This window comes from Lepidochelys olivacea, assembly GCF_965140295.1.
Source record: "Lepidochelys olivacea isolate rLepOli2 genome assembly, chromosome: 1".
Lineage (NCBI taxonomy): Eukaryota > Metazoa > Chordata > Testudines > Cheloniidae > Lepidochelys > Lepidochelys olivacea.
In genome coordinates, this window is record NC_140411.1 from 141,963,991 (window position 1) to 141,977,714 (window position 13,724).

Consider the following 13,724-nt stretch of genomic DNA (forward strand, 5'->3'; position numbering starts at 1 on the left):
CCTTCTCTTACATAAACACATAGCAACGGGTACACTGATATTTAAAAAAAATGCCTTACCAAACCTAGACACTCCACTGCACACGCTTCTCCCTCTGGGGAGAGAATACAAGAACACACACGACAGCTGTGTAAGCACATTGCTAACTGCATTACTGGAGGACACTCAGATACTAGGGTGATGAGTATGGTATAAAAACCATTAGAGAACAGACTAGAATGCCCTGCCTCTTGAAGTTCTCTCCAGTTGAGGAAACTTCCACAGCCAGGATAACTCAAATCTACTTTCTTAAATTACAGATCACGTTAAATAAACTTTGAGGAAAAACACAATGAAGTATCCTACTGCAGATCATGGTAAATTCTGCCTAATGACAATAAACCCAAATCCTTTTATGTCGATTTCCATCTCTATTCTGAATGACCATTTGTCTTCAGGGCAGCTGGATATGTGCACCTTATTACTTAAAGAAAGGAAATTTTTAGGAAAGCATAGATAAATTTTCCCATTTTTCTTAGTGCTAATTAAAATGGGTTTTCATAGTAGGGTGCCTCCAGGATAGGAAGCAAGATAATCTCTTAAATATAGACATCCAAAACCAAGTAGATTATATATCTCCTCCATCTTCCCCCGGGTACCAAGGCACGGATGAGACTTCTTCCAAAACAAAGGAAATGGCATTAACTGACACTGGATGACCAGTATGGTGAATGAATGGCAGACTAGCACATTTTATTACAGGAGATATGACTATTCTGCCCTAAGATTGCCAGTTCTCCTAAGGATTGGATGGTGATGCATAACTAAAGCAGGGCTATTTCTTGAGTTTACTTAAGGAATGAATGCTATGACAATTGTGAGGACTACTGGGCTGAAATTTAAGTACAATACTGGGTCTCACAGAAAGCCCCAAATTTCAAATTAAAAAACCCTATTCTGATTGGAGATAGTAGCCATTGGGAGGACTGCTCTAATGGATAGGAAATATGGTGACACTTGCTGAAGAGGTTCCATTTGGGTAGTGAGGTAAGGAGCAGGATGAGGTTACAAGGTTTTACTCTATGACCTTGTGAGGTTGGAATAAGGTTGCCGCCCTAAGGAAACATTAAATGTTGGGATATATACAAAGTTTCCTTTTCTTGAACATGCTGCTAACATTATACTACAGAGACCTGACCTGTTGGCGGGACACTCATATTCCCATATTAAGGTCCTCCTGGAGGAACTTGAGGTTATGTTTCACTGATTTAACAGGATAGTTAAGCTTTGCACCAGCTCGCAAAGTAAGTTTTATTTGCTGACTTCTCTTGCTTGAGGTCCATGGGAGCAAAAATCACTTTCTTCAGCTATTCATTTTGCAGCTGTCTGGTCGGATGGAGGACTGGTCTTGCAACAGCAAACGTCCTTTGTGAGAAGGATGCTTCCCAAAATCCACTGCTAGGTTAATCAACCTGGAGAGCCAAACTCTCTTCAGCCAGAAAGGCATAAACAGTGTCACTACTGCTCTCTTGTTCTTATCTTCTCTATTGTCCTGGGAAGCTGTGGAAAAGGCGAGAAAGCAAAACAAGGACTTTGTGTGTGGATGCAGGGGGGGAGGTAGTGAGTGATATCACGCAGAGAGGCACTTTATTTACTGTTTCCAGCAAAGCAGCTGATCACCAGCTGACCAAACTGATGATGTGTGAGATATTCTTGGGTTTAGAAGCTGATAAGGTGCTGGTTTGTCCCCAGGCCTTAAAGGACCCACTGCCATACCCAGAGTCTCTTTCCAAACTCAGTTTTATGTTCCAAACATAGGCAAAATAAAAACAGTTCATTGGTGAACCCTGGATTGTAGCACCTAGGGGGGCTTCCCCTTTGCCTCTCAATTTTTCCTGCTTCAGGGCCTACTGTAGGATTCTTTCTTGCTCTTTTCACAGAGCACTGCCTCCCAGCTTTCTCCCTGGAAGCTGCTCCCCTTCGGTTCCCATTGCCTTCCCTCTTGGCACTGTAGAAACCACGCCCAGGGAACTTCCTGTTGCTCCTGCTTCCTTACTGACAGCCTGGATCTTCACAGCCCCAGATGCTGCTCCACCCTCTTAATTGACCAACTGGGAGCACCTGTTCTAGCACAGGGGAGCTGGACCTGCTTCACTGAAAGGGGTCAGCCACCCTGTGACAGAGCCACTCTGATAATCCAACTTCTGCCATGTAAGTCTTGGTGTTCATCTCCTCTTTGGTGGACAGTGCACTTAGAGACAGGAAACTTCATTCTGCCAAGAACAAGCAAATTTCTCTCTGGGTTAGGGCTGAATGTGTTCTTTCTAGTCATTATGAAACCCTATTGGACACAATCACTGCCATCACTAGAACAGGTCTGTTATTCATGGAAGAAGCCATGCTCTGAGACCTCAATTAATTATTGTGTTCCAGCTGGTGGATGATGTGCCTTCCTTTTCTGGTGCCCATTCCCTGAACCGAATTAGGAAGGTCCCTTAAAAGTAATAAAAATAATCTGATTCTCTAAATGTACTAGTTGTCAGAGCAGATAACATACAATTGGAGCTAGATCTTTGCCAATGGATAAGATAGAGTAAGATGCAGTGGCAGTACCCAGAATTACTGGATATAGGTATCATCTGAACTCATTGAACATGCCTCTGTATGAGATCAGAATTCCCAATAGGCTCCGATAAAAATTCGATTTTTGTTTCTGTGACACCACTTGTTTTCCATTAGGGGCAATCTTCATCTTCTGTAACATTTTTCTGAGATGAGACCCTGTATCTGATAGTATTCCATCTCATCCCAGGTCTGTTATTGACTTTCCAGGCACAATGTGTTTGTCCTGAATACTCCAGGAACTGTGTCACTCTGTGTGATTGATTCAGCTTTTCTCTGTACAGAATCCAGATCAGAAAAAGGGTCTGGGAAGAGATAAGTGAATTTCCTTCTTCCCTAAAGCCAATATTATTTCTACCACAATGCTGGAGAGACACTCTGGGAGCACATGGAACATCAAATGGTAATGACTGAAATTGGGAAAAAAATAAAAGGCTGCCATTCATCTGCAAATCATAAGTATTATCTAAGGATGGTTAAATGGGAATGCTTTGAAGACAAACCTGCATTAAGAATTTATTCAGATGTTTCAGACTCTTTGTCCCCAATTCTCTGAGGCTAGAAACAAGAAGGTGAACCAGTTGCAACCCTCCAATATGAAGCAGGTGATGGATGATTTCATTCATTTAGTGGCTGAGACTGGAATGTGTTGCTGAGACTGGAAATGGAACAAAGCTGTTCTCGTAATTTTTGCACAGCTCCCTAGTGACCATTATCCAGTGACCACATTTGATCAAAGCTACAGGTAACTCTATTGCTTCAAAATTGAGAGAACCTGGCACTACTCAGGGGTCTATCTCCAGAAAGGGCTGGCTGGGAGACCTTCAGATAGCTCTGGGGCAATGTAGGGCAACTACAGACCCTACCCTACTCTTGTTCTAGCTGCCTGACAAAAAAGTATTCTTTCCTGTTGTGCTTCAAGTTGCCATATGATTTGTACTCGCTTCTATAATGTGTGTCCAGAGTCAGGACTGTCAGTTGAATTTTTTGATTACTATGTGGCCACAAGTAAAAATCTCCCCCAGTTAGAAACACCGAGTCCCTGACCACCAGGGAAAATAGCTACTTTATTTTCAGTAAGGGAGGAGCAGGAGACACAGGCCTTTCCTTTTGCTTCTGACTTTTCTTTGCCTGGCTCTCTCCCTGAAGCCCATAGGTGCACCAGCTGCTGCCAACATCTCAGAAGGGGAAGCAGAACTAAGGGGACAATCTCCCCAAAAAATCAAATACAGCCTTGGGACACAGCTGGCAAATAGACAAACACATTATGGAACTGAACTGTTAGTCTAAAAATCTGAAATAAAGTTTGGCATTTTCCTCAGAAAAGCTCTGCTACAGGGAGGGCTGGCTAAAATACTGAAGAGAGCATCAGGAGGCAGGGCATTCTCCTTCAGACAGTGACTAATAGCTTTGGTTCTGCCCACTATTAACATTAAACTGTTGAAGCTGGGAGAGGAGCAGCAGCAAGAAGTTAGATTTCCCAAACCTGACTCTAGGAAGCTAGACTTTTGTCTACTATCTATGAGAAGGTAGGGGGCCGCAGACAGACATAAAATGGTATAAACATGTTCATAGCCCTAGTATTGTCTGCTATTTATTTCATTTACACAATAAATGTGTTAGATAATTTAGTATTCATGCAGGTAAGAGTTTAACAACACTATCTCCAGAGGCAGCTCAGACCTAATCCTTTCTCAGAAAACCACAGCTGTGTCAAGCCATTTCAAGACTTGACCTATAACACTCTTGCTATTTGTCTGAGGTCTCCCCAGAGCAAACTCTCCAAATTGTGCCAAACTATAGTGGTTTTGAGATTAGCACAAATGGGGACTAGAAGGACCATCAGATTTAATTCACTAACAAGAGTTGTGAGGCATCAGTCCAGGATTCTGGAACACAAAGATATATTCAGACTTGATAAGCTCAAAATGTTAATTTTATCACAGCTGTTTATTTTTGTTTTAACTCTATTCAAAACACAGGAAAAATAATTGTTTCTAAATATAAATAAGTGAAAAGGCCAAAAAGAAAAAAAAAACATTTTCAAGCTTCAAAGAAAATTCTCTTTTAATGTATTGTTTAGCAATTTCATTTTTATTCTTTGTTCTGTACTGCTACTCTTTATTTCATGGTATTGGCAAAATCCCCAAACGTAATTGGCAGAATAGCCAGTAGCCAATGTTTCCGCCTTGCCTCCCTGATGCCCTCTAAGCTTTACCAGACCAAGTGATACAAAGGTCAGCTGTTCAGAGGCAAACACCTGAGACAGCTAAGAGATTTTCCTAATTTGGTCTGGCATCCAGAGAGAAATGCTGTCAGCTGTGTTTAATGGGATAAAGGGAGAACTGTGTAAATGGAGTTTGTTTCTCTCCCCCACTGATTTTAAGGAAGAAAGGAAGAGAGAGGAGAAGTATACTCTGCCCCTCTAGCAGAGATTGGCAGCATGGGATTGTGGAAGTCTTGGCTGGTGAATTTTCATGGGATGGGTGGTTCCATGGTGACAACCTGATGATTATCTTGTCAAGAAGCGAAGCAGGAAGGGTCCTTCCTTCCCGGTGGCAAGCAGGAGAGAGCAGGCGCGCGCATACACACACAGCCCACCATGATTCGTTTGGTTTTTTTGCGCACCCAGCACTCGTCTCTGGCCTTGTTTTCTGTGAATATCCTATGTTCCCTGATGCTAGGTTCACACTACCTCAGAGTAGTATTAAAGACAAAGGAAAAGCAGTTTACGTAAAACTGATTTAAAATATTGGTTCAGAACAATGTTATGATTATGAATGCACATTTTGAAAAACAAACACATGCTTTATAATCAGGGTAAAACCGTAATTAAAAATGCTTCTGCTGCAGTATATAGTGCATACAAGTTGCAAATTTAGACTATCCTCTGCATTACTCTATTTATTTATTTATTTATTTATTTGATCATCAGATATATTCTTTCAGGAGATGTAATTCTGTAATCCAAACAGTGTCATTTCCTTTCAGCATGTTCATTTTCCTTAGCACAATGATTCTTGCTATGTGACAAGCAGCCCCAAATTGTTTATTCCTTAGCAAGAAATCATGCCGGGTAAAGGGGAGTGGTTTCCTGCACCATGGAGCAGCATGCATTAGACGTGCAGTGTGAGCACAACTCTCTTTGAATTGTCTTTAACATGAATTCTGAGCCATCAACATTGAAGTTGGAGCCTTTTTTCCATTCCCCATAAACGGTCACAGAGTATTCTCACAATTTAATTTTAGACTGGTTATACTGTGCTTCTGTCTGCTGCCTTCTTGATTTCTGAATTATATTTATCCCCCTTGTTCTGAGTGGCTGCAGAAACACATTGCTTACACTACATGAAGGGACTTGTAACAATCACAATCAAACAATATTTCTTCCTGACAGCCAGAGGAAAATTGTCTATTATAAGCCTGATAAAACATTTTTTGCGGGTGGGTTCTTGAATCTTTGGAAGGATCTGATGCATTTCTCCCTCTCCACCACTGTTTTTTTTCCCTTTCTCCATCTGCACATTTGTTTTTCAGGCAACATTTCTCAGTATGCTAATTCTTATTCAGGAAAATTGTGCCTCATGAAATGTTCGCACTGTTGTTTCCTCAAATGTTACTTTACACTGTAGCATCTCTATATTAGTTATATTTTCTCTTTAGAAAGCAAATACTGTAAGCAAGTTAAGAGACATTGGAGAGAAATGGAAAAGTTTAAACCTCTCCTTAAATTTGTAAAATTCATGATGTTTTAAAAATTGTGTGAATTAACTTTGTTCATATGATGAGCTATTTCAACAGTATTCATATTATAAATAGGTAATGAATCATGTATTGCTTTCTTTGAACTCTGACCAGCAACAGTTACTCAAGGTCTAGAAAATATTTTTAAAAGGAAAAAAAAAAAGGTCTAAACTGGTGGAAGAGTAGAAAGCACAAAAGAAAAACTACTCACTGGTAATTCTGTTTGTAGCAATCCTGTCTTCTTCCATAACACTAAACAGCAGCTATTACTGACAGCATTATGGCTCCACCTATCAAGGCAAAATATCTGTCAATCAAGGCATTAAATACGCGCCAATCTGCCTACTTCCTTCAGTTACGGCACTTCCAGATGAAAAGAAAGGAAAAGAGAGAGAAGGCGAAATTAAGACAAAATAAAACAATTCCAAGTAGAATTCTTTGAGGAGGCATGGGAGGAGTGTAGGATGGGAGAAGAGAGGACTGCGATAAACAAAATTACTGGTGAGTAATTTTCCTTTGTCGTATATCCCTCTTCAAACCACCCTACCCAGAAGCAATTTCCCCAGCATACTACATTTTGGCTTACTGTATAGTGGAGCCTGCCATACCTAATGGCCAAAAAGTGATGTCAGCAGATGAGGAGAGGTCCAAGGATAATGCTGAACGTAAATGCAAGGAGATGATCTTACAAATTTCAGTGGCAGTGTCTCAGTCCTTGGTGCTCAGAAAGAGCTGCTGTACCCTAACTGAATGGAATTTAACAATTTTAGGACATGGTCATTTAGCATGATCATAGGCTAACAGAAAACAATTTTTAATCCACTATATTAATGTCCTTTTATTATGACTTTCAAAACAAAATGAACTCCTCTTGATTTTCATAAAATCCTTAAATACAGTGGAGAGGTAAAAACTTCTGAGCTTGTTTGAAGGCCTGGGAATGAAGTTTCCTCTGCTGTGAAAGTGGACAATCAAGACACGCTTTAGGAAGAACAGTGAGTTCCTTAATATATACATGTGAATTTACTTTTGAAATTAACTCATGGAGAAGTCAAAGAACTGTCCTATTTTCAAGTAAGATTTCAGGAACAGGAGAGAAGAAATAATAAAACTCAAATCCTTCATTCCGTGGGCTATCATGACTACAATTAATTAGGCTTTCTTAAATGAAAATGTCTTTGTGGAGGTGTCCAAAATGGAGGAAAGTGCACCTGAAGAATCAAAAGAACACTTTGTCTAAAACCAAAAACCATTGGGTAGGATATGAGAGGAGGCAGGTTTAGCACAGCCTCAGTAGGGCTGCCCTGGAAGAGAGATAGTAAAAGTCAGTATAGAGAAGGAGTCTTCTCTGCAAGATGAGCTGCTTAGAGAAATAGGACGAAGAGTGATAAAATACCCCCTTTGGGCACTGGATCATGAGAGGGCATCTCTGAAAGCACATGGGAGACCAGATTCTTGCCTCGTCTCAAACCTGCCCAAAGAGGCTTATCTGTAGGAACCTCTTCTCAGCTTTCTAGCTTCAAATCCACACACGGATAGCCACAGAGACCATGGATCTGCCTGTAAGTCTAGCATTGTCAAAAGCAGTATCACAGAGATAGGAAGTTGCGTGGGAAGAATCTGAAAGAATACAGAGGGCCTCACAACTAAGTTCTAGAGAAGGACCACCAGGGAAGAAGGCAGAGAAACCACAGACCAAGTGGATTGTTCCAGCTGGGCTGAGAGCATGTTTGAAACATGAATGGGAAAGATGAGCCACAAAAAGAAATGAATGCCTGCAAACAGACAGCCTATGAAGCCGCGGCTGAGGAGACAGCACCCTCTTTTGGGAGCTGAGCACCAGCACCTGCACTGAACCAGGAAGAAGGGAGAATGGTAAAAGCTCCAATCACTAAAAAACAAACTGTGGTGGATGAGAGGCAGCAGAGCAGGGGACTACTGCCCTGGCAGACTCAGAGTGTAAGAGGGAGTGTCCACTGATAGAGGACGTACCGGTCCAAAGTCTCTGGGAGGCAGGAGAGCAGCAACCCACAGCTAAGTGGAGGGGCAGAGTAAGGGTGGGGAAGGATGAAGACCAGGGAGCATTGTTGTCACCACTGCATTGGAGGGAAGCACATGCCAAGATAAACATGAGACCTCACTCCCTGTGCAGGGCAGAAGTACTGACCACTTGTTTCCCTAGAGTCAGAGAGTGAGAGTGGACAAGCCGAGGGGGTTGTCGTGGTGATGCTTGATCTCTGGCTGCTAGACTTCTGCATGAGAGAGCAGTTTGTGAGGAGCAGAGGATTTCCATTTTCCTTTCCTCCTCTCTTCTCTGCCCATCTTTGTCTTTGACTTTCATCTTCATATTTTCTGCCTTATTCTGAGAGCTAGGGTTGCAGTAGGAGAAGAAAAAGAAAGGAGGAAGATCAGGAAAGCATGTGGAATGAATCATGCACACCATGCTTCCAGGATAGAGGAGCAAAAAGCCTGATCATGAAATGAGCAGACTGGTGCTTAGAAACTGGCCTAGACTGACAGATCTTTTACCTTCTTCCTGTGAATGGTACATTACATAGAGCCATAATGCTGTCAGTAATTGCAGTCATGGACAGGACAAGAGAAGATGGGTGCACAAATGTAATTTTTAAAGAACGCAGGGTTTTCTCTTTAAAATTCCTTTACACTTTTTTCTTGTAAGAAAAATATATTTGATATGTTCAACAATCGTTGCATGCAACAATGTAAAAGCAACAACACACTTCAGAGGGTATGGTTACGCTCCAGAAACCTACAAGTCTCACATGGCTGAAATCATCAGACCAAAGACTTTTCACCCCACTCCACACCTATGACCGAAAGCCAACACAATTGACAGCTTGTTGCGTGCTCACATACATTGTATAGATATATATAAACACACACACATGCACAGAGAAAATGAGAATACTTTCTCAATACGCTACGATTATGGCATCTGTCAGCAGCAAATAAGAGTTAGCTCACAGACACATCTACAGGTAGTGCAGCCATAAGTGAGTAATGGTGACACACTTTACAAGTGTAGATGAATCAAACATATATTGAGGAGTAAGATGTCATCTTTAAAACTGCCTTTTGAATTTTAATTACACTCACTGTTATAGCGTCTGTAGCTGTCAATCTTTGCTTGTGCCACTCTGTACAGAACTGTCCCATGAAAGGCAGACTTTCCTGACAGGAAATGAAAGAAAAGAAGGAAAGAGGAAACAGAAGAGGGGAAGGAGAGATCGAATGATGGTAAAAAAGAAGGTAGAAGAAGAGTTTTTAATCTGTACTTTCAATTACTAACATTTTAAGAGTTCTATTAGCAAAACAATGAGACCATTAGCTGCAATATCTGACTGTACATGAAGTTACAAATATTCTCACTGCATGTATGTCAGATAGGGAAATCTCTCTTGATTTTGCTAAAGCCACCTTGGTTGAGTTGTATAATGTATTGTTTCCCATAATCTCTAATGGCCAAATGAGAGAAAATTTGGCCCATAAAGTTTTATTTTACAAGTGTGAATGAACAGAAAATATGTGTCTCCTCTTTTTTTGTCTCTGTCTGAGATTTAAAGACAGCCTGAAAAGACTTTTCAAACACTTTTTTCTTGTTTGTTTTTTGCCCTAGGCCCTGTCTATAGTAGGGAAATTTCTATTAATATCACTTCATGCCCCTGATATAGAGACACACTTCACTGGCAGGTCACTGAATACCAGCATTCACTTAATGTAGACAGGACATTAGAAATACCAAAAACAACGTTTTGCTGAGGGACTCATTGAAGGTTTCAGATATGGATTATGAACTTTAACAGTTCTTAACTGAAGGGATGACATGTTGACTCTTAAAGACATTTGTTTAACCCAGTGGTTTATTCAGTTAAATAAGTGTTATCCAAAAAACAAACAAAACATAAAGAGCTTTAATTAGTCTGAACAAAGACTGCTTCCCATTTCAGTTGATTAAGGCTATGCCTTTACTGCCAAAAAAAAGATTGTGGGTTTTGTTTGTTTGCTGTTTACAGTGAGACAGCTAACACATTAGCTAATACAGATTTCATTACATATTATTCTGTCATAGTCCTACCAGTTCTCCAGTCATCCAAAACATCTTCTAGGGGAAAAAACAGTTAGAACTGTATATATACTGTAATAAACAGGCAGAATAAAGTATACAAATGAAAACATCCAACGCCATCTGTCTACATAAGCAAGCAACAACAAAAAAAAAGCACAAAGCCCTCCCCCTTCTCCTTTGCAGATCACCTTTAAGTGAAAGCACTCATTCATTCAGCTGTTAAGAAAGCAGAGAAGGAAATGTTTGGCTGCGTGACAGTGAAGAGACAGCTGAAATGTAAAGAAGTTAAGATGTATTACATTGCCTAACTAAATCATTAGCTCCAGAGTCTAACATCAATCTTAGTACTGGCGCTCATGATTTCTTAGAGATCATGGCTAATATGTTTTATAAATATCCAATATATTAAATTAGACCTAGTCATAGCTTAACTTACACACAAGCAAAAGAGATAGCAAGATATATCCAACAGTCTTTAAATGCTGTGATATTGCCTCAGGCATATTAAAAGGACTGTGAAATCACCCCCTTAAGATAAAGGAGTACTTGTGGCACCTTAGAGACTAACCAATTTATTTGAGCATAAGCTTTCGTGAGCTCAAATAAATTTGTTAGTCTCTAAGGTGCCACAAGTACTCCTTTTCTTTTTGCAAATACAGACTAACACAGCTGTTACTCTGAAACCCCTTAAGATAAGACTTTCATTCACAAGGTTATAATACTCAGTTTCATTACACACGACAATTTTCCTGATCTTTTGTTAAGCTGTAATGAGAAGCTGTGGTATTTCAGAATATCCTAAAACCAAATAAACAAATGCAAAGACAGCTGAGAAATCTAGCACACACAACTTGTGGATGTTATCTACTACCAACAGACAACAACACTTTGAAATCAATAGGACTCCTGGAAAAATAAGGAGTTACTCAATGTGAGCACAGGTATGAAAATCAAGCCTTAATGAAGTATGCCATGCGTCTTCGAGGACAGGGCATATTACAGTCATTTTACAGATCAGCCATACATTTTTTAAATTATCTCTGATCTTACGAAGCCCTTACTTTCCAAAATGCCAAGGCACCCAGAACTCATTGGAAATTACAGTTTCTCAGCCCCTCTGAAAAACTGGGCCCGAGTTCCAAACAGAGTATCCAAGAACAGATGCCACCTTTAAAACATTTGGTCCAAGTAACTTTTTCAAGGTCATTCAGTTGTGGCAGTGGTGAGAAAAGGACTCTGGATTCCTCAATCCAAGTCACTTCGCTAAACTACTACAAAACATTTGCTTGTCCTAAAAAAGAGACACAGCATAAATAAAGAGAGACACCCCCAAATTCCCATAATTTATATTTTATTTTCTTACATAGAGGAGAGGGGATGGTATTTCATCAGAACCAATCTTGGAGCACCAAGGACATACCCACCTGCACTTTCTCCACTCTGAGAGCCTTGAGTACAGCCCCTGTCTATCTGACCTATGGCACTGGACAATGTTCTCTCCAGAGATAGTAAATAAGACTTATTAAAAACCAAATAATGACAATGTTTTGCATTTCTACAGTCCATTTCACCTGAAGAACCCCAACTGCTTTACAAACCTTGATTAACCAAACTGCATAAAAGACCTAAAAAAGTGGACAAGTATTATTATACCCATTTTTCAGGTGGGGAAGCAGAGTTAAGTCACTGCCCCAGATTACATTATAACTTCCATTCTGCAATTGGATCTTCATGGGCAGATCTGAGTCTGTGCAGATCCCCATTGATCTCCACGGGGCTCGGCATGGATGCTCAGGCCACACAGACTTGATTGCACGATATGGATACAAGTTTGTCATCCAGAGTAAACATCTAAGATCTGACTCTGAGTCCTGTGTTATAATCCCTAGATATAGTCCACCTCAACCAGTGCTACTCCTAGGCCATGTCTGCACTGCACCACAGTGGGCACTACAGTGGTCTGAATGGCAGAGCACACCATAGTGTTGCAATATAACTGTCCTGCGTGGATGCTGCTGGACTATAAAGTACTTAGTTAGCATTAACACAGTCCTCTTTCAAATAGAACTGCATTCATGCAAACTAGATACATTTTAGTTTGTGCCAGTAGTGTCCACATAGGGCAGTTAGATGGCAACATTTTGGTGCACTCTGCAATTCACACCCGTAGTCCACTCTATGGTGCAGTGTAGTCAAGCTGCTACAAAGCCGAGAGATGTTATAGTCCTACACTACATGATCCTACCATCTCTCAAGAAACTGCAGCACTAACATCCCTCGTCTTCCTCCAAGCGAGGAACTGAGTTGGAGGCCTGAAATTAGATCCCTAAATTAAGTAACATACTGTCTCTTGATGTATTTATATTTGCTTGATCTACAACTCTTCCTTCTGAAAAAATAGTAAATATGGATATTTTAAGTGGCATTTCCCACTGATGTGTGTGCCTAATGCCTATCTAATGTATAGATTTTTAATATACATATTGAGGTACCTGATGTAGCCTTATAAATGGCCATTCATTTATGAGGTAACAGCTGTAACCATTACAAGAGACAATCCAGAAAGAACTCAGTCAGTCCTTAGCTCCCTTGGAGGAACGTGTATGCATGACTTCCATACGGTCCCAATCCTAAACTCATTAAAATGGATAACAAAACTCCCATTGTTACAGGATCAGGCCCCTAAAGGGATAATGTTAACTTGGAAATTGTCAATTTTTAAAAAATAATTACAGAGACTACAGCTGAGCCCTAAGTCCCCTTGCCTTTATTTGTGGCTTCGTAATATTTTTTCCATTTTAGAACTATTTTGCTGCTGCCTGAAACACCCACATAAACAACTGTGAAACTGGCTAGTGACTAAGCACATTCAAATATTCAATTTACACAAAATGAAAAAAAACAACATTCTCTCACTCTCTTTCAGATAAAGTAATCTTAGGTATTACTTAGGAGAGAAGGTACAAGTGATTTTAGACAGATGTAATTTTTATGTTGATGATGTCCCTTTAACATGAATTTTATAATTGGTAGGGTTTTATCAAGCAAAGAGGCCCAAGGGAGCAATCTGATTACTTAACTAAATTGGTTACCTATGTCATTATGAAAGGATATAAATATTTTACACTTACTTGCCTTTGTCAAATCTGTTTAAAGCCTTTTCTGGGACACTTATCATCATAACAAGTGAGCACTTAAGGCTAAAAATGAAACATTAGCAAAGAAAAGGAACATTTTCCCTCTCATACAGGAAAAGGGGGGCCCATCCTGGAAATCTACCTACCTATAAACA

At 40.2% G+C, this 13,724-nt stretch overlaps 1 protein-coding gene across 3 annotated transcripts in view; it reads right to left on the minus strand.

The window, feature by feature from the left end:
- SH3KBP1 (SH3 domain containing kinase binding protein 1) overlaps window positions 1-13,724 on the minus strand; it is a 336,824-nt gene that overhangs the window by 133,946 nt on the left and 189,154 nt on the right. For 2 of the 3 annotated variants that reach the window (XM_084616743.1, XM_084616745.1), the window contains one exon: window positions 9,463-9,537. The exons of the other annotated variant lie outside the window; for it this stretch is intronic. In XM_084616743.1, coding sequence (XP_084472869.1) covers window positions 9,463-9,537 — 75 coding nt within the window. The remainder of the gene's footprint in view (window positions 1-9,462; window positions 9,538-13,724) is intronic. 3 annotated transcript variants of the gene reach the window in all.